The sequence below is a fragment of the Aythya fuligula genome, chromosome 8 (assembly GCF_009819795.1).
Source record: "Aythya fuligula isolate bAytFul2 chromosome 8, bAytFul2.pri, whole genome shotgun sequence".
Lineage (NCBI taxonomy): Eukaryota > Metazoa > Chordata > Aves > Anseriformes > Anatidae > Aythya > Aythya fuligula.
In genome coordinates this window covers 2,556,842-2,578,126 of record NC_045566.1, presented here as the reverse complement: position 1 = coordinate 2,578,126, position 21,285 = coordinate 2,556,842, and the positions used below count along the sequence as shown (strand labels likewise).

The 21,285-nt window shown below is 38.2% G+C and overlaps 1 protein-coding gene across 1 annotated transcript; it reads left to right on the top strand.

Annotated features, from left to right (window-relative positions):
• Positions 1-889: 889 nt before the first annotated feature.
• On the top strand, positions 890-21,207 carry ALG6 (ALG6 alpha-1,3-glucosyltransferase). The gene is made up of 14 exons (XM_032192823.1): positions 890-1,232; positions 4,831-4,915; positions 8,321-8,410; positions 9,297-9,385; positions 11,653-11,735; positions 12,388-12,452; positions 14,694-14,879; positions 15,361-15,496; positions 17,389-17,474; positions 18,041-18,125; positions 19,266-19,336; positions 20,038-20,106; positions 20,251-20,449; positions 20,720-21,207. The coding sequence occupies exons 1-14, from the start codon at positions 983-985 to the stop codon at positions 20,915-20,917; spliced, it is 1,692 nt and encodes a 563-aa protein (XP_032048714.1). The 5' UTR covers positions 890-982; the 3' UTR covers positions 20,918-21,207.
• The last annotated feature ends 78 nt before the right edge of the window (positions 21,208-21,285 follow it).

Sequence of the window (21,285 nt, the reverse complement as noted above, 5' to 3'; positions counted from 1 at the left end):
GCCGCTGACAGGACGCGAGCCCCGCCCCCCTGCCCGGCTCCCGGCCCAGCTGCGCATGCGCGGGCCTGGGCGCATGCGCGCTGCGGCGCCCCGCTCCTTTTCCCCGCCCCGCGCGCCCGGCGGCCTCGTCGAACGCGGAAGCGCGCGCGCGCGCGGTGCGGCCGTTGGGTCCTGTGAGGGGGCGCGCGCCAGGGAGGGGCGGGGCACGGTGTGGGGGGGGGGGGGGTAGAGAGGCGCGGGCGCTGCCCGCTGCCTCAGGGCGGGCGGGGGGCGCTGAGGGGAGGGCGTCGCTGTGGTGTGCTCCGCGTGGTGTGCCCATCGTGTGCCCGGTGTGCCCCTCGTGTGCCCGGTGTGCCCCGTGGGGTGTTCCTGGTGTGCCCCATGTGCCCCCAGGGTCCTGCCAGCGGTTACCTGAGGGAAATAAGCTCCCCCCCCGATCCCCTCAGGCACAGGTGTAGCGCAGGGCGGTGCGCCCCTGCGCTCTGCTGCCGAGCCTGGAGCTGTTTCTTCGTCTTTTTCTTCTTTTCTAACCCAGAGCGAAATAGTTTTGGTGTTCTGGGTCGAGGTTTTGCGTTTTCTGTTCTTAGTGGCTTTGGCATGGGATAACATCGGCGTTTTCCTGTTACTTTGTCCCACGGTTGCATGTGGCAGATGTAGCAACATTTTGTGTTGTTACACGTAGCTAACATTTATATAACTTTTTGCATAAATTTAAACCAGAAGGGAATCCCATCTACGCTTTCCATAACTCAGCTGCGCTGTGGTTAGTCCAGAAATTAAGTAATGTTGACCAAATACCAGGGCATTCATTCACTACTATAAACTGCATGCTCCTCAACATTTCTTTGAAAACATTTTTCTTTTCAAGTACTTTTTTTCAAAATACTATTTCATGAGCTACTAAAGATACTTAACAACTTCATGTTGAAACGTGCTGTTTGCGTAACAAATTTGGTGGCGCTCATTAGGATGAAGCCTATGTATGTTTCTAGAAACTTTGTCAGATGCTTGGTCAGTTTATAGCTCAGAACCGGGAGAAATCATTGCTACTGCCATTAAATGCCTAAGAAACAAACCCAGACAGTGTCATAGCAATGTTTCTGGTATTTTTTTTTTTCAGGTACCTTTGGGCTTCTTACAAAGACCAGCAATGGAGAAGTGGAGCTTAATGACGGTTACTGTTTTACTGGCCCTTACCGTACGCTGGACTGTATCACTGAGTTCTTACTCAGGTAATACTTGTTTGTGGTCTGTAAAATAACCACACGAAAGTGAACTGTGGAGCTTGTGTTAAATTAAAGTAAACTTGCATGTAAAATCATGCAAGTAGGAAGGGGTATGTTACTTCAAGTGTTGTTGTGCTTTAGGGCCTATTTCCCTAAGGTTTGTATAGTACCTTGTTCTTATTTTTCTTGAGCATTCAATGTTAAATTTCACAGCCATTTGGTACAAAATGCTGAAAAAAAATACGACTTAGGGGTGGAGGCAGGGTCAGTAATGTTTTAAGAGTAGCAAGAGAACAGCTGGCTGTAGCTGCAGTGTTACCACAGTCCTGTCATATATTTGTTTAATCTTATCCTTTAAGTTCTGTAGCAGATTTAACCTTAAATTATTTTTAGATAAGACTGTACTGGTGGTAATGAAGATGGCACAACAGTGACATGGAGTGAGTGATTATGTTGTGCCCCGTAGCTGGACTTGCTTCAGATTGTTTACAGCGCGAACGGGAGCTATATTCTTTTAATAGATGAGTATTTCTCCTCCCCATCTCCTAATACTTGCAAAGAACTACCAATTTTTTTTTCAAACCTCTCAGTGGTAGCGCTACGCTTAGCACAGACTTGCACAAAGCTTGCTCTCTGTGGATTTTTTTTTTTTCTAATGCACTGTTACATTCAATCTCCATCAGCTAAAAGAATCATAAGCTCAGTCAAATTCAGCTTTTTTTTTTTTTTTTTTTTTTTTTTAAAGGCAATTGGGATCTTCATCCCCTGTGCAGCTGGAGCAGTTCAGTACTGTTCTAAGGATTTTTAAAGTGGTAACTCCTGGGTTTTATTTACATGAAGTAGTTTGCTTGAAGATAAATTGCATGTGTACCTTCTTAAATAGTTATTTTTAGTTCGCTTCCTGAAAATGCCATCATAAAAGATCCGTTCTACCAATAGCTGAGGCTCTCTTCTACCCACCCACATACAGAAAAACAGCCTCTCTTTTGCCAAAAGAGAGTAAATTTTTGCGCTGCACGTATTTACATTTACATTGCGAACTATTTTTTTTAAGCTGATAAACTTCAAACCAGTCCAGATTCTGAAAGAGTCTTAAAATAAAGCCTGAACTAAAATAATGTTTTTTTTTTCGTGTGCACGCACACTTCTTTCACATGCTTGTTTCATACAGAACAACCATATAACTTCTTTTGGAACAGGGAGAACAAAGTCTGATCCAATTGAACAAATTATTAAGGCTTTCAGCTCTAGCTGTCTGGAGAAAAAAAAAGACAAATCTGAATGTTAGAGTTGTCAAATGCAGAAGTACATCAGAACCTTCTCCCTGCCCGATTTGATTTCCTTCCGATGTAATAAATCTTTAATTACAGGGACAAGAAAATAATTGGTCAGGGCAGCATTTAAACGGACACGGTCCCTTTTTGCTTTCACGGCTGTTCAGCGCAGTATAATTGAGCAAAGGATCAGAAGTAGTCATCGCTCTCCGACGCAGGCTCTGGTAGAAATGCTGATTCAGCATACTCTGAAACCATGTGTGGCATGGATGGCCAGATGCGAGGACGTTAATTCTGCCCTAATTTACTGTATAGGGTTGGATTCCTGTATCATTTCCCTTATGTTGTTGCTTGCCATCTAGCATTCTTTAGGATCTGTCTCTAGAATTAAGGTCACGATGGGGATAACCAAAAATTCTATGGTTCTATTCTATGATTCTAAAACAGAACACGAATACCTGGCTTTGCAAGGTTACTAATTGTGATGACCTTAGATTAGTTGGTTTTGCCTCATTATTGAGAAAAACTAGGCTTCGTAGATCTGAGTTTTTTATTACGCGTTACAAAGCTCCTGCTAAATGAGTAGAAGCTAAATACCTGTGTTGAAAGGCAGATTCAGACCTTTAAAAATTTGTTTCCTGTTAATACTGAAACTGATTGAGACCACTGTAAATTTAGAGCATTTGTGACACCTTTAAAAAATCAATTTTTTATTAATTCTGAATTATTTTGTCTACATACTTGATGCATGCTGCAGAAGGGAGCAAAATACCAGTTCTCAAACTAACTGAAGTGTGTCAATCTCTGTATTTGGCTTCTAGAAATGGAACTTTTGGATTAAGATTTCATTTTATCATTCAGAAGTCAATTTCTTTTGTTCTTCTATTTTATTTTTATTTTTTTTTTTGAGAAGGGATAAAGCTGAAATAAAATCTCTGTGTGTGTATGGTACCCCTGGATAACGCCTTCTTGTATTTCAGCAGTGCTATGACAGGTTTCTTTGTTCCACTTGATTTTTAGCTATAGAATGGACCCTGATAAAACTCCTATTCTCCAGTGACCTCAGTTATTTGGGAAACTTTTAGTTAAATGTTGTACGCAGTGAAGATAATCTGTTCTTCCACCTAGCCAGGAATAAATTAGTGGAGGTAATCTACTCTCTCTACTACTCAGGAATAAATAGTAGATATTGGAGCTTGTGTGTCTCCCACAAACATAGATCACAGGGAAAAAATTATAGATGGCTTCCCTGTATTTTAAGGAAACTCTTAAATCTCTGTCTCTTTAGCGTCAATATTTTACTGGAAGCACTATCAGTCCAGTTTCTGTTCTCAATAAGCACAGGTTAATAGAGGTAAATAAACTCTGTGATGAAGATGCTTAACAAACTGCCTTTATCGGAGTTCGGTTTATGTTAAGGAATTGTTTTTGAGTAGACATCCGAAGTATTTGTATTGATAAAGCTTTTTTCCATTGAGAAAAGAAAAAAAAAAATCTTTAGTTTTCTGAGAGACTTATGTATGCATGTGTGGAAAAGTGTCCTTTAAGATAATTCCCTTCGCAAACTGCTACATAACAATCACTCAGTTTAAAAAAAAAAAAAAAAAAAAAAAGTGAGAGAGAATTCCTGTAAACTCAAATGGAGCAGTTATTATTTAGAAGGTTTTGTAGATCACAAGATTTTTTTTCTTCTTCTGAACCTATTCTGTGTACCAGACAGCCTGTTTTAGGAAATGGCTTGTGCTAACTCTATTAAGAGTCACAGGGAGAGGGGCAGAATATGCCGTGTTCTTGCTAGAGTGGCAGAGCAGGCAGCAGAGGAAAGGGAGAGGAGCTGGGGGCTTGTGGCAGGTGCTAGTTCTAAGCAAATTTAAAAATAAGCCTGGTTGTTAATTACAATAGCGAGGTACCACATGACACGGCTGCAGTGCAAGTGGGAATATTGTCAATTATTGTTTACTGAAAGAGCAGAGTTTGTTCAAAATCAGCGTGAGATGTCTATTATGTATGTTTTCTTATTTCAGAGAATGTGCCACATTTTTCATCTCTACTTGGTAATGATTTTTTTTTTTTGTCAGATGAGGAAGCCATTCTTCACAGTGGAGTATCTTGATAAATGCTTATCACAGAAATATCCAGAAAGCCAAAAGAATGTCTAACACTTTTTAACTGTTAGACAGCATAGCAGATGAGGTCTCTGTTTTATTCCCGAACATAATAGAAGAATGGAGAATAAAATTAGTGTTATGTAATTATGCAAATAAATATCTTGAGGAAAAGCAACTTGTTTAAACAGAATACATTAATGAATATCGTAACCTCTTTTTTAGGTGCAGGAAAACCACCTATGTATGGGGACTATGAAGCCCAGAGACACTGGCAAGAAGTTACTTACAATTTACCCATCAGACAGTGGTAAGTAGTGCTGTTGTGGTTCAGGTTACAAAGGGGTAAATGTAATGAAACTTTGTGTCATGCCTTACTTAAATATACATTTGTCTGAGATCTCTGCAACATCTTTTACTGTTCCCAGAACTATTCTAAAAATCCTTTTGCGGTGATACAATATCATCCTGTACTTAGAGTGAAATACCTCTTTCTTCACAAAATAAACATGCTAAAATTTGGAATTTGATTTGCTAGGTATTAGCTTGTACAATGGGACGTTCTGGCTGGTAGGTAACTGTGTTGTTGTGAAGTTCCAACTTTGTTTGGAATTGACTGGAAAGATCAAGAAGCAATTTTTAAGTAAGCGTATATGAGAGAAGCCTCGTTACGCAGTTTCAAAAGAAATCAGTTTGTCTTCCTGAGTGTCAACCAGTTCTCTGCTGCACAGAAGCTCTCATGGTTATCGGCACTGACGAAACCACAGCTCTGCTCATCTCACTGAAGCTGAAAGGCAGGGGCCTGCCAGTAAGCGTAGAGGCTTGAATTCTTGTGCTGGAGGCACAGTTTGTTTTTTACACCCATGAATTCTTTGTTCACACCTGTGTTCTTTATATAGATTTTAAACTGGGGGTGCTTGGAATATAGACGTAAGGATAATGAAAGTATTTCTACAGATCACTTAGAACAGTAGGAAAATTATTCCCAATATCTTTACTTTTATATTACTTGTAATGTTCCTTAGAACTTGCATGGAACAGTAAAATTTTAGTTGTATATATGCCACAATGCAATCCGGAACAAATTGAAACTCTGGCTCATCCTTCAGCAGGTATAATTATGTTCTGTTTGTGGAGTCTTTTTTTTTTTTTTTTTTTTTTTCCCCCCCCTCAGTTCTCTATTGGGGAACAGATGTACTTTAGAGTAGAAGAAAATATTAATTCAACTATTTCTGTAAATATGTGGGGCCAATCCTGAAAGTTTGGCACTGTGTGGAACTTTGCAGATGACTCTACGGGATGATCTGAAGTCACAATATAGTGTCTGTATTACCATTTTGTTTCACTCTTTCTGGGATGTCTAAACCTCTCGTTGTGCCAGAGGTGGGATAATGGAGAGCTGACGTAATAATAGAGTTGGCAGCTTCGATCCCCTCTGCTACGCAGAACTGTATGTACCTAAAATTAAGAGTTATAGCAGTCATTATTTCTAGGAATTCCCAGGGGTCAGATGAAACTGTACTGCAGGCTGTGCTTAGCCTATGGGCTGCCAGTTGGGCTTCTCGGTCTTGTTGTATTAGCTCTTCGTTTTATTTATAACAGGAGTTCTTCAGATTGGGTCTGCTTTGGGAATTGAATCTCCGCTGAGGTCGTACTTGGTTTGGGGAGTTTGGAAAAAAACATTTCAGCTGACATAGGAGGGATTACTTGGTAGAGTGCTGAGATCTCTTTCGCCTCCTGTGTTATACAGACTTGCAATATCAAAAGATGTTATACTCTGGTACTTAGAGACAGCGTTCAGGTCTGAAGCTGAGATTCTAACTGCTTCCAGTGTTATTTGTTTAGTGCTTAGAAAAGCTGCCTAGGCAGCAAGCACATGTTCTGTGAATTTGTCGAGGTAAATGTAGAGAGCAGTTCTCTTGTGAGGACGTAGTCCTGGAAGATCTCTGGATCTCCTGATCTTTTCACAGACTTTTTGTTGTTAAACAGCCCTGCGTAGGTAATACAGCTGCACATCCCATGCATGGTTTCATTGACCTGAAAAAAAGACTTTTTTTTTAAATGCTGGAGTAAACCACAATATGGTTGGTACTTAGTTTCTTTATGCGAGTTTTCTCTGAACTAGAGGCCAGAATTTAAGTAGTTCTAGTATATTTTTTTAGTCTTGTAGAGGATGTATCAAAAGACATCCTTTCTTCTTATACTGCTAATTAGAACTGTGAAGGCTTTTTTTGCTAAGTATTACTGGTTTTCTTGGAGCTACAAGTATATGGAAGGTAAAATAAAATAATAAACACCCCACAACATAACTGGAAAGCTTTCTACGAAGTTGCAGACTATTAAAATCCATGTGAAAAATCTGAACTGCCTTGGCACGAGCAATGTTGAATGGTAGGATAAGACGCAGAGATGTAGCTCAAAGAACTGTGATTTATCATGAGTTCATAAGGTACTTCAGACAGCTCATAAGGAATTCAAGAAACATCATTTACAATAATAAATGTCAAAAATTCACCACATTTGAAGGGAGAAACTGGAAAAGCCAAGAGTGTGCCCCTTGGCGGTAGAATAGACTAGTCAGTCTTTTTCACTGTGTGGTGTAACGGATCTGATGCCTTCTTTTTGTAACTTTTGTTTTCCTTGGATAAAGCCTTCTGTTCCTCCTTTGGAGGTGACTTAATTCTAACTGCTGCCAGCCTTCTGTAGAAATACAGACACGATGGAATTACAAATGGGAAAATCCTTCTCCTTTGTCTCTCGCATCCTCCTGAGTTTTCTTCTGAGGTAGAAAAAGGTAAAGGGGTTGTGGCTGACATAACTGGTGGAGATTCATGACTTGTGTTGGCAGTTCAGGAGGCATAACTCTGATAACTTGGAGCTTCTAAGAAACTTTTTAGCCCCCTACATTGCTTTTTATTTGTCTGTGTAATACCTTTACATCACCTTTTTTCACTTCTGTTTAGTTGCTTTTCAGCAGCATAACTTCCATTGATATTTTTTTCAAAACTTTTGTATTAGGATCTTTTGAACAGCAGCAGTCCACAGCTTGGTAAACTACAGTGTAAAAGAGTGACAGGTAAATTTTAACTATACAGGAATCATTGTTGCTTATTAAATATACCTTCCAAGTCCAGAAAAAAAGGAGTCTAGGATGATTATAAGGAAAATAACTAATGAATTCCCATTCTTTTGAAATTTCAATTTAACTACTTTATTTCTATTTCCTTATTGGCAAATTGAGTGCTGTCTTCTGGGGTAACTGACAGGCATGAAAAATATAGCTTTTGTTTGTAGGTGGAGGTAAGGACCTTGGAAGCCTTCCACATAAATATCTAGAGTTATTGTAGATACTGTTTTTTTGCAGGTTTTGTATTAATCTCTGGATTTTTATCAAATGTGGTTCTCATAAACTATTTTTTCCCCTTTCACGTAAGTTCTAACAGTTGTTTTTTTTTTTTTTAATCATCTATTCTGCAAATACAAGTGAGTATATTCTGAATACCTTTTGCTTTTGTTATGTTGCTTGAGGTTTTTTTTTTTTGTGTGTGTGTAAAGTAAAATAAGGCAGGTAAAGAAGTTGCAAACTTCCTTTTGAATTTTGAGTACATTGGTAAAAATATTTGGTTTACTGTTCAGCCTTTTGCTTGGGCCAAAACAAAACTGGAAAGGTAGATTCTTCAATATATTTATGCATGTATATGTATTTTTTTCTCAGGTACTTCAATACGAGTGATAACAACCTCCTGTACTGGGGCCTTGATTATCCACCTCTTACTGCCTACCACAGCTTTTTGTGTGCTTACATGTAAGTTCATTGTTTGAAGTATTTACTACTGGGAGGAACAGAAAACACCAAATTGACTTTTTTTTTCCTGCCTGAGGAGAGAAACTAGGAGCTAAAAATCACTGATCTGATGAAATTGAAAGTATTGTTTGCTACTTTAAAGCTAGGGAAATAAATTTTGAGTATCCCTGTCGCTTAAAACTAATACTACTATTTTTCTGCTTCATATTTACTGTAAGGGGGACTGAAGGGTTAAATTATTCTGCTAGGTCCTTAAATTTTAGCAGATTTATATGTGACTTAGCTTTTAGTTTTTCACGTAAGTCACTGCTGGATCAGCGAAAAAAAAAAAAGTGTCGTAGGAATTGAGTGCGCAGCATGGGAAACTTCTCTTGTATTGGGAGCCTGAGTGACATTTGATGACTGGATATCATGTAAATAGAATTCTGTTATTGGAATACTTTTTCCACAAGAGCTTTACTGCTATTGGAATGAGACTTATGGAATAAGAATGTAGGTTAAAGTGCACAGGCACAGTTATGTGGGGCATCTATGTGAACTGTAAATGGTTTATATTTAATACTTAAGCATGAGAAGTATTTACAATTGTTTTTTTAAAAGTCAGTGGAACTGGACTGAAGGTAGTTATCTTGTCCCAATAAATGCTGTGTTCTGTTTTCTCAAACGTTTTTATTAATTGTGAATTAGCAGCTGAATTCTATAGTATAAGCAGATCTAGAAGTGAGGAAAGCCTTTCATTGATCATTATTGCTCTTTGAAATATTTCTCCTCATTCATCTTAATTCTTGGAATATGCTCCTGTGCATGTCATCTTTATTGCTGAAAGGAGTGTAAAGGGAAATGAGAACTGTCTCACATTTTGATGTGCCTGTACTTTGTTTTACAGTGCAAAGTTAATAAATCCTGATTGGATTGCTCTCCACACTTCTCAGGGGTATGAGAGTCAGCTGCATAAGTTATTTATGCGTACAACAGGTAGGAAAAATATTTCTTAGGAAGATTACACAGATTTGTCTGGTTTACTAATCTAGTATGTTTCATTTCGTGCATCTTCTCTGTCTTCACCAATTTCTGATCGGTTGGGTGGCTTGGCCAGGTCCATGTGTTACAGACCAACCTCCTCTGTTTTCTTCTCTCTTGCTGTCACTTGTGAAGCTGATAGTGTTAAATGTGCAGAGAAGTTTTCAACCAAGCCAAATCAGTAAAAACTCTAAAACAAGGCTACTTTTTTGGTAGCCTACAACCATTTTTTAAAATTTTTTTTTCCCTTTCACTCCAATGGATATGTTTTTTACTTTCAATTTAGCTTTTTTATTTATGGTAAAAATATTTCACACATAGACTAGCCTTCACTGAAGGATCCTTACTGTGAGCTTTATACCTTACCTGAAAAAGGGACATATTCAATATTTTAAAGATGTCATTTTTTTTAATGGCTGCTACTTTCTGGAAATGAACCTGAGTTAACAAAAAGTAAAAATGTATTTTATTGCTTCTATACTAAGTCTCATTTTCTTGTGGTCACTCTTCCAGCCATTTGATTATTTTGAACTGCCTCTACAAAAGAAAAGGGTATAAAACAAGTGCTAAAAACATGTAAATAACTTAATTCATTAGCTGTTAAAGTAGGACAACAAACAATGTAACTAGTGAAATTCTGCTCTCTGTGCAATGGCAGATGCCAAGTTATCTTGTTACTGTTTTCTTTCATTTTAAATCTCTCTTTTGCTTCATGTAACAGGATAGAGTTCCACAAATGCTTCCTGATAACACTGGCAGGATTTGTTGTTCATCAGTAGCTTTTTTTCTATACTTCCCAAACCTCTCTGGTCTCTTATAATTGATTGAAATGAAACAAAAAAATCTCTAGAACTTAATTATCCTTGAAATGGTCTTTATTAATTTTGAAATCAACTCACTTGACAAGCCACTGATGGATTTAGAGGAATGATAAACACTTTTTAAACAATAACCATTAAAATAACGCATTAAAATAATTCAGAATGTTCAGTGTCAGCTGTTGGTGTTACACCTTTATAAAGCATCAGTGTATTTGTTTTGCTAATGCCTAGGCCATATTTGTTTAATTGTGGCTTAAGCTTACAAAATGATCATTATACTGGATAACTGATTTCTTTAAACATTTTCTTCCAAAGTTCATGACCAAAAAAGCAATGGGTATTTATCTTGTGATAAGAGCAAGCTTTCTGAAATCTGTTTATAGAAATAATCTGAGACTTTCCACAAGCTATTAAGGCAATGCTCAAGAAGAATTCACCCGGTGGTTTAAGCACAAGCAGGATCTCACATAGCTGTAGGCAGGTGAACCTGCTGGCTCTTGTTTTCTCACTGACCCTCTTACGTGTATGTGCTATGGACAGATGATCAAACCCAAATAATTTTAGTCTATTTAACCACATCACTGGTAATTCCCACAAAAATATGTTGGAAATTGATTATAACTTAGAACTTGCTAATTATTTGTGCCTTTGAACTATACATTCTGTTGAAAAGAAAAAAAAATCAAAACCTTGCATGGATCTTCTCATAGCTGATTTCTTTTGAGAATTAAGAATGCCTCTCTCGTTTTGGCATGTGAGGAACTAGTGTACGCTCTGTTATTGACTGAGGCTGTGCCAGAAGTCAAAACAGCTGAACACATGGAAGCAGCAGCTTTTGGACATCAGAAATGATAGCGTTAGAAACATTGACGAGATCAAATTCTGTAGACCTATTTCTTTTTGTCCTTTAAAGTGAAACTACCTAGTTTATTCTAACAAAGGACTTTCTGATATTTTTAATGTTTATTTGCCTTTATTTTTCCTTTGTCTTCCCCAAAATTAACTGGGGAAAAAATAGCTTCGTTGTAACTGCTAAACCTGAGCTATCTTTTAAAATAATGGTACCTACGGTAACATAACATAAGACAATGGAAAAGTGTATTCAGCTGAAACTGTGACCACCTGCCTTTTGAACTTTGGTTGAGGTGATTGACTAAAATGAAGTTTTCATGTCAAGATACAGCTGTAAAGCCCACGTTCAACAGAGAGGCAAAAAGTTATCCAACACTGTAGTTATCCGAGTTTTTACACAAAGAACAACCAAGATGTGGAGTGTTAGGAGGCTAAAACTGTAAGCAAAAATTTTCAATTCAAATAAAAAAAAAAAATAAATATGCAGCTCAAATTGCACTAAGAGGTGTGTGGGAGATTTCTAATATAAAGGTGGTCTTTGTTTTTCAGTGTTTGTTGCTGATTTGCTGATTTATATTCCGGCAGTTATTTTATATTGTTGTTCCTTAAAGGAAACATCTACTAAAAAGCAGGTGAGTATCTGATGTGTGTGCAATTAAAAAGCAAAAACCATAAAACCCATACTGTTAAAACAGTAGAAATTTAACAGGATAAGAGTTAATTAATGTATAGAACATCATGATGGCTTCAGTTGACGTAAAACTGATGATGATCACTGTATGTTATATGAAAGACTTCTCAGGCAAAAAAATAAAAGCCATTAACTTATTTTACAGCAATTATTTTAATGTCTTCAATAACAGGATGCACTGAAGTTTAGTAGCCATGAAATCCTGAATTGTATTTCTTTCTGAATTTATTACTTGGGTAGTAAAAGCAAGATTTGTGATGTGACATGGGGGAATCTAGGAGCTGCTCTGTCTCATGCACTCCTTATGGTAGAACAAATACTCTTCTGGGGTACTAAGTCTTCCGATTTTTTTTGAGTGTTTTTGAAGTTTAAGATGGGTGTGGGTGATCTTTGAGCTGGTTGGTGAAGGGTAGGCTCATCTTCAGTATTTTCTTATCTATTTTTATTCCTTAAAATGTTACTGACGGAAGATTAATTGGAGAGGATGCATGATGGAGGGGCATTTTTTTCTGTTGGAGAAATAGTGTAAGTTCCCATGTCTGATGTTTAATTTACAAATAATTATTTTTCCCTCTCTGTTTTGATCCTTCCAGGTTTCCAGCGCTCTCTGTATACTGCTTTACCCAGGTCTCATTCTGATTGACCATGGACACTTCCAGTATCCTTGTTTTGCTGTGCAATGAAAGGAATTTCCATTTATGAAGTAACACTCTTCTTTGGTACTTGCCTTTAGCTGGGGGAAGGTTACCTTTGTACATGAAGGCATCTGAGGGGCTTCTGCCTCCCCAAAGCAGAAGTGTTAGAGAAAACCGTAAAGTCTAGAATATATGGGAGATAAAGAGCTGCTATTGGGACAAATCAATCCAAACATGAATAGCATTCTTTCTGCGCCTCCAGCTCATATTTCTGTCAGTCACTTTATTGCAGAAGACGTCAACGGTAGTACAATAGTGAAAAGAGTAATGGCTTGTGCTCCTGTGATTTGTGTTTGGAGAAGGAGTCACCTGAGATCTTTTTGAGATGGCAGAGGAGTGTGTCAAGCAGAGTAGTGTAAAATGTTCATTTCTGTAGAATGTGCCGTTCTGTCTTGTCTGTGCAATTACTTGAGATTGGATTCACTTCACTTAATGCCTAGCCAGTTAAAAATTAGGCATCTAATACAAGCTGTGCCATTGGAGCTAACTGTAGACAATGTTGGTGGTAGACACCTTCACAGGTGGGTCTTTTTTTTAATAAAATCTCTGTTCTTACATTTACTCTGCACATCAGCAAGTAAATGCTGTTAGTTGGCTATTCCAGGCAGTGCTGCTCGGTGCCACGTAGCAGGGGGACGTGATCTCGGAGCTGATAAACATGGACACTTAAATATTTCAAGGGGATATTAAATCTCAGCATCTACTAAATCAAGTTTTGATTACCCAATAACTTCCTAATTTGTGTTTTTCTTCCAAGAAAGTGCTTGGTGAACTTGGAAGTCAACGTGTCTTAGAAAGCAGCTTTGGAAGGGGAAAAAAAAAATCATAATGCTATTGGATATTGGAGTTACAGTGCAGGAATTCTGAAATTCTATTTTTGGCCTCACCCTTTAAAGAGAGAGGTCGGCTGGAGCCATCATTTACAAGAAGAGGGCTGGGACTGAACGTAGTTCATCTTAGATGAGAGAAGCTGGTGAGACAGTAGAAGGCTGAGGGTCAGGTTTTTGATTTGTAAGAGAGATACAAAGAGGAGAGTGATAATCTGTTGGGTTTTTGTGTGTGTGCGTGTTATGGTGGATAGGGCAATAAATGTTCCTAAAGTAACCTAGGGAATATTTGGTTTTCAAATACATGGAAAAATATTTTAAACCTTAATTGCAATGATGTGCTGGAATAGGTTGTCTGTGGAAGTTGTGGAATCTCCCGTGTCACATTCGTTAAGGCAAGGTTCAGCAAACGTTGTGTAGGTACTGCCCAGGCGCAGCAAACCCGGTTGAAGGGCACAAACGTACCGTGCAGTCTCTGCCAGCCTGGTGACTCCTGTGTGAATAACTTTACTGTCTCTGACTGACTCCCAGAAGTCAAAAGATTTACTTTGCTGCTGCTGCACATCTCTTAAAGATCATAGCCTTGCGGTTTAACAACGCGTTGATGTGAAATTGGTGCGATCTCAAGTGTATGTGGTGATCTTGCGTGGGAAATTTGAGTGGGTTGAAAACAACAATCTGAATGTGTTGTCACAGCTACTTATACTGACAAAAGGAAAACAAAATATTTTGAAATTTCTGAGGATACAAGCGTTCTGTTGTTTCTCTCCTTGTGTAACAACAATAGCAAATGACAAAGCGAATCTTTTGTTGCATTTTAATAGTATCTTTGTCTTTTCAAACTTCACTGAACTAGGGAACCTGTTTTCAAAGTCTGAAGGAAATGATGTTGCTTTCAGTGGCTATTATTTGTTGTGTGTACAGTATTAGCAACTACGGGGTCTGGTCATGGATGTATTGCAAGTGGAATATAATCTCAAAAAAAAAAAACCACAACACAATCTTTGAACTAAAAAATACACAGTTTAAATACTGTCGTTTGAAAAACAAACAAAAAGGGGTTACTCTGCACCTTACTAGGTACTCTCACTAGTTTAGATCAAAGCTTGGTTGACTGTCTATATGTTACATGTATAATTAACACAAATGCAGTATCTGTTCTCATTTTTTGTCTATGCAAGCTTTCAAGCCTGAAAAATCGGCTTTAAATAGAAGTAAAATTATTTCTCCGAAGAAAATAGTCACAACTATCAATGTATTTTTAAAACAAACTTGGAAATACTTACTTTGCATGCTCCTTTACACTTGTACCTCAGGGCGTTTGTTACCAATTCCAGTACTAAGCTGTGTCTCTTGTCCTTAACATTAAAAAAACATATACAACTCAGTGAGCCTCGGCTTTGCCTTGTGGGGTGTACTTTGGTTGTCTTATGACTGGGACCTTTTAGGGTCAGTGGCATTTTGCTTGGCCTTAAATTATAAGCAAATGGAACTCTACCATTCTCTGCCTTTCTTTTGCTATTTACTTGGAAAATGCTTCAAGAAGGGACTGAAAGGAAAGGGGTAAGTGGCTTTAAATCATTTTATCTTGTTCAAGAATACACCCACACAGCCTGGCATTGAGAGTGTGATTCTCCTTATTTGCATGTTCTCGTTTCTGAATTAATTTCTAGTGCAAGATACTTGCTTTGTCACAGTGCACTCCTCTCTTGTAGAATGAGCATTTCTTGTTGAGATCTACATTAAGTGTTTCCACTGCAAAGATAGCAAAATCTATTACGGTGTCTTTTTCTCAGCACTATTCATTCTGTCCACTAAATTAAATGTGGGCTGTGACGGGCAGTTAGGTTAGATGGGCAGCAGTAGCTCTGTGTTGTTCTCACTAATCAGGGAATGATGAACTTTTTCTGTGGTACTGGTAGCCCTTTTCGTTCAGACTTCTTACCTTCAGTTCTCTTTTAAAAAAAAAGATTTAGGTTCGCTGTGATTTGTTAAGAGTAGCTGGATTTATCTTCTCTGATGGAAGCTTTTCTCTTTATTGCAGGTTGGTATTGTTAACTAAAATAGCAGGGACAGTGGTGGTCTCCTTTGCTGTGTGCTGGCTCCCGTTCTGTACCGACGTGGAACAAATGATGCAAGTACTCAGAAGACTCTTTCCCATTGACCGAGGCTTGTTTGAGGCATGCATGTTTTCTTCTCCCCCGCCCTGCTGTAAATGTTCTGTATTCTTAGATCCCTTGAGAAACCTTCATCATGACCTTTAGGGATTTCATGTGGGAGACACACCACAGAACCAGTAATTTGAGATGGCTTCTTCAGCAGTCATTTCTTGCCAGTTATTTAATCCAGTATTTAACCCCAGCTCAGCTGGCATCTTCCAGAATATTATCTGAGTAGACAACACTTATCCCATCATCAAACCCATACCTCAATCCATACATTTTTCCATTGACATAGATTCCATAGTAATTGACAGTGTCAGAAGATAAAACCTTAAAAGTTAATAGATTCGGTCTCTATCTCTGCTTGTGCTCAGCTTTTTTTGACATGTTTAATTATATAAAAAGCATTTTGGGTGCAGACTAGTTCTTCCTTATCGACCTAGCTTGTATTTTCAGTGCAAGTTTCCTCAGTATGTTCCAAGTCTTAGGCAGTTCTGCTTTTACCTTTCCTCAGGCTGCTGACATTTGCATACTGCAAGGTGCTGAGTACTGCGGCCTGAGTACAGTAAAGCAATTACTCGCTTACCTCACTGATAAAACAAAGGGTGCTCATTTCCAAAGTAGCAGTGATTTGTAGGTGTTTTGCTTAGTCAGGCATGAATCTCAGTATCGCACTTTTAAAGGCAAATTCTCGACTTCAAGTACAACCACTGAAATGTAACTTCAAATTTTCAATTATTGATGTCACAGGGATTTAAGCAAATACATGTTTTGATTAATCTTAAATTTTTTTAATTATTATTATTATTTTTTTTAAAGAACCAAATGCACAAAAAGCCTCCCCACCTCCCTGAAATCCAATGACCCTATTCCTTAGGAATTATCTGAAATTTTATAAATCAATAGTTTTGGTCACCACACTTTTCATCCAGTGCGAAGCTTAAAATCTGTAAGAAACAATAACCATCGAGTCTGACAAAGCTTAAGGGTTTTAATCTAATATTAGCCCAAATATTTTCTAAGTTGATCAGGGGAGTGACTTGCTGGATGCTAATGTAGATAAAATGAGAAATTGTCCACGTAAGCAACGCGCAGTAAATTTATACTGGGGTGCGAGTAACAGGTTCTTTGAATTGGTTCCCATTTACAGAAGCAGTAACAAATGCTGATGGTTGTAAAATCATATTAGCTATTAAGTAGGCGTCTTGTGTGTTTGCTGGTGCTGCCAAACCCTCTGTTCACTTGTAATCCTCAGCAGATTTGAAGTGCATATTCTGTATTGCTAGTGAGCATGTGAGGAAGATGGCTCAGTTGCTGGTGCTAGTAGCTTTCTTGCTGTTATGTCTACACAGCTGTGATTCAAGCAGCTGTTTAGGGATGAGTTTCATGAGCATGATAGCTGTAGTTACAAATTTAATTTTGAAAGTGATCCTAGCACAACTGCTAATGTCTTTAGACTTCTTGATTTATTAGTGGTTAACTCTGTCATTGCTAGCAAGCAGTAAGCACAGCTAAATACTTTCAGGTATGTAATGAAATGTGACAGTATGTAGAATGCCTTCACATTTGAACAAAGGCTCGTATTTTGCCATTGTTTAATCAGAGATTTCCTAGGGACAGGTGGTTTCAGAGCCTTACTCTCTCAAAATGCGTGGTCTCATGAGTTAAGGCATAGTCTCTTGCACTAAAGAGCTGTTTCTCATCAGGACTTGTAGCTGAGTCTCCTGGAACTTTCCATATTTGATTGAAGATGAGAATCATTTAAATTGCATCTCAGAATATGATACACACTGGCGATAGTCTTTTTGCAGTGCTAGAAGAACCCAACTATTCCCACAAACTTGCTGTCACTAACATAAGCTTAAATGATGCAATTAATGACTAATTATCTGTTTGTTTTTCTTCCCCAGGATAAAGTAGCCAATATTTGGTGCAGTCTAAGTGTCCTTATAAAGATAAAGAATGTAGTATCACCTCAGACTCAGCTCAAACTCAGGTAAGACATAGCTGAAGTGCTTTAGGTAGCTTTTTGTCTGCATGGGTTTTCACAACATCAGTCATTTTTGTTGAAGAATTATGGGAAGGGGCATTTAAAATCTTCAAAAAATGCTTTCTTTATACTGTATTCTTCTTCCAAGTGATAAGGGTTTCCCCAAATACTGTTAGGAATACTTATGACTACAAAATTTTCTGCTTGTTTATGTAGTGACTTGAACTATGTAGTTGGTTGAGACTGAATTAAAATTCACATACTCTCCTCTTGGAGGAATAATTACATTTTTTAATGCTCTTAAAAATGGGAGTTCATGTTTTTTTCAAATAAGCAAACCATTCGAGTTTAGGTTTACAGCATCTGAAATACTAATGGAAGTGCTTTATTCTTTTTTCAAAAGCACTTATGTCGGCGGAGACCATTCAGTGCTGTTCTTCTGTAATTGAGTCTGCTTGAGGGATTTTGTACTTCTGAAAATTACAATTAAATTTGTAACTTTCACAGAGATTTCAAAAGTGATTGTATGATCAACGAAGTATTCACACTGTTTTTCTTGCATGTTTTTTTAGTTTTGCTGTAACATTCCTGAGCCTGCTTCCTACTTGTATAAAACTAACTGTCCAGCCATCTCTACGAGGATTTAAATTAGCTTTGGTAAGTGTGTATTTTTAATTGTTCCCTATTTTACATCCACCCTGAGTGCTGGTGTGTGACTAACCATTCTACTTGGTTTCTACAATGTGCAGAGATGTGTGTAGCGTTAAATGCTGTGTTGCTTCTGCTGAAGAGATTGGTTTAAAACTGTTTTGCTGTCAGAGATATCCAGGAGGGTCTGACTGGCCTTTTAAATACAGACTTCTTACCTTTAGCTTTTTTTTTATTAATGTTGTATTTTTATTATTTTCCTCCGGAGATTTCTTAGATTTACTACACAACAGAACTTAATATGGAGTTGATTTTTTTTTTTCCTGTTTTCCCCTCTTTTTGTTTAATTTCCAAAGTGCTATTTTTTGCTTAATGTGTTGGCTGCAAAATTCAATAAAAAGGCTCAGTGGTGGACTTTGTAAGCTCATTAGTGCCTCCAAAAGAAAATGATGCTATTTTCTCAAATGTTTACGTTTGCTTAGTCTCCTTATATCTTTGAATTAATTAACATTTACATCCACGTTACTTAAAAGCAAAATCATTTTGCTTTGAAATCAAAATTGTTTGGAGCCAGTGCTAAGGTCTCAAGAGTTATAACACAGTTTTCTATTTTTAATTTTACATAAGTGGTGCTTAAGAATTGATCACAATATTACCTAAAGCTAACATTTGGCCTTTCTAAGAATTGGTGCATGTCTTCCAGTGTGTTTCTGTTTGGCAGGAAAAAAAAAAAGTTTGTTTCCTTTGGGGTATTGGCTGTTCATGATGACAAACAGAATTTATGTCAAAAAAAATGTGTTCTCTCTGTTACCAAAGTTTGCCAATGCTACTGGACGTGAATATTGGGCATAGCTAGTGGGGATGCTCTTGACAGTAAAGCTAAGCAAGACTGGGGACTCTTTACACAAAGTGTTTTATGAGTAATTCTGGGTAAACTTTCAAACAATGTGGTTTTCTTTGTGTGTATAGGTGGTTACAGAAGCAGCTCAGTGTATTTGCAAATTGCACTAGAGTAAATGTAGCAGTTAATTAGAAAAATCACATCATTTAGCTCATACATTCATGCAAAGACTGTGCCAGCAGAGAAACTAGACCAGTGCTTTGCATTGCAGTCACATATGTTAATACATCTCTGATTTCTTTTCTAAGGTTAGTTGTGCGTTGTCATTTTTCCTGTTCTCCTTTCAAGTACATGAAAAATCTATTCTTCTAGTGTCAGTGTAAGTAAATTATTTTTCTGTACATATATTCTGATCTTCTTTTCCTCATCTTGTTGCATGCTGCTTTCTCACTTACAAATATATCTGATGTTAAATACTCTACACGCTTTCTTTTCTGAATAACTTGTAAATGAAAATATATAAATACAGCCATGCTGGCCTTTCCTGCACCATTCTAAAGACAAGGTGTGCTGCCATAATCAGCAGACACATAGTCTTGTGTGTGGTTGTCTCCCCTGTGCCTGGAAGGAGTGTCTGAAGGCAGATTTGGAGAGGCAGCCCTCTTAACACTTCCTGCTCACGCCTGAAAGGAAGCCTGAACCAGTAGTTAGAAAACTGCTGTTATCTCTGCAGGCAGTAGCATAGATGTTGCAGTATAGGTGCTCCTCAAAGCCTGCACGAAGTCCTGTTGTTGAACGGGCACTAATCAGGCTCCCCACGCGTGCTGCTTGTGTGTGCTGTGAGGGTTTGGCACTGCATCTCCAGCTGCAGACCCTCACGCTGGGCAGGATGTCCCCAGCCTTCAGAGGGGAGCAGGGGGAAGCAGGGCACCTGGGCAGTGTACACAACACTTCAGGTGCTGCCTGTCCAGGGCTTTCTGAGCCCTTGTTAATGGTGCACGTAGCATCCACGTGAAAGGCTGAGATGACAAAGTGCTGTCACTTCTGTGTTTGTGTATCAGTTTTTCTTCTACCTTTTAGACCAGTCTGCTTAATCCTAAATGAAATCCCTTTTATGGCCACGTGGTTCTTACTTGTATCAACCTTCAGGTGAGTCAGACACCATAAATGTTGTTTTATATGTTCTTCCCCGATCCTAGTAAGTATAAATTCATTCTTTTGCTACTCTTTTATACACTTCAGAATGTAACTCAACGTGCACTCACTCACTTCTGGGTAATTCTGCTTTAACAGTATGTTGCCTCTTCTTCTGAAAGACGGCTTGATGTTGGCCTACACTGTGACCATGCTGGCATTCCTGTTGGCCTGCGTGGCTTCCTTCTCAATACTTGAAAAGACCTCAGTAGAGGACCTGCAGCTGAAACCGTTCTCCCTTTTCCTGAAGAGATACATTTCGTGGTTTAAGTCATTTCCCAGGATTGTCAGGAGTCTGGTAAGTAACTTTAATTCCTCTAACTCTTACTTGCAGCTCTTTGTGTTACTGTAATGCTTGCATAAACCAGTTTGACATCCATAACTCTGAATAAATCCTCATACAGGCAAAGCCATGCTGTGTCAGTACAGAGGTACGCCATAATTTTTTTCTGTGATGTCATCTATATATAGTTTGAAGAATACAGAGCACACAAGTAACGAAAGTAGCAGCTTACTCATTTGAGGTGTTAAATCAATACTAGCTAATACATCATTCTGTGTCTTACAGTTCCTGCTTTCTGTAACCCTGATGGGTGTCCTGTCTCTGATGAGTACTACAGTGCGTCCTCCACAGAGGCTGCCGGATTTATTCCCCGTATTGGTGTCCAGTATCTCTTGCTTACACTTTTTATTCTTTTTGGCATATTTTAATATTATTATACTATGGGACTCAAAGAATAGTAGGAGTCAGAAGAAAGTCAGTTAATCTGTGAAGATCAAGGACTAAACTGTGACAGGACAGTATTTCCAGTGAACAGTGTCTGGCCTTGCAGGTGAACTTGTTTGTGATGTAATACAATTCCTGTGATCTAATGAAAATCAGAAAACACACTCATCGTTTTGTTTAAATATGTGTCAAGGCTGTTTTAAAGGAGAAGTACTTTGAAGAAGTATTTTTACTTGGAAATGTAAGTTGGTATGTTTTCTTCAGAATTGTAATACTTGTTGCCATTTGTAAGCCTGAAATACCCAATAAAGGACCAAATTTTGAATTAACGCTAAAATCCCTGGCTTTTCTAGCAAAACAGCAAACTGTTGTGTTAGCGTTAAGCTTCCACATTTCCCAGCATAAGA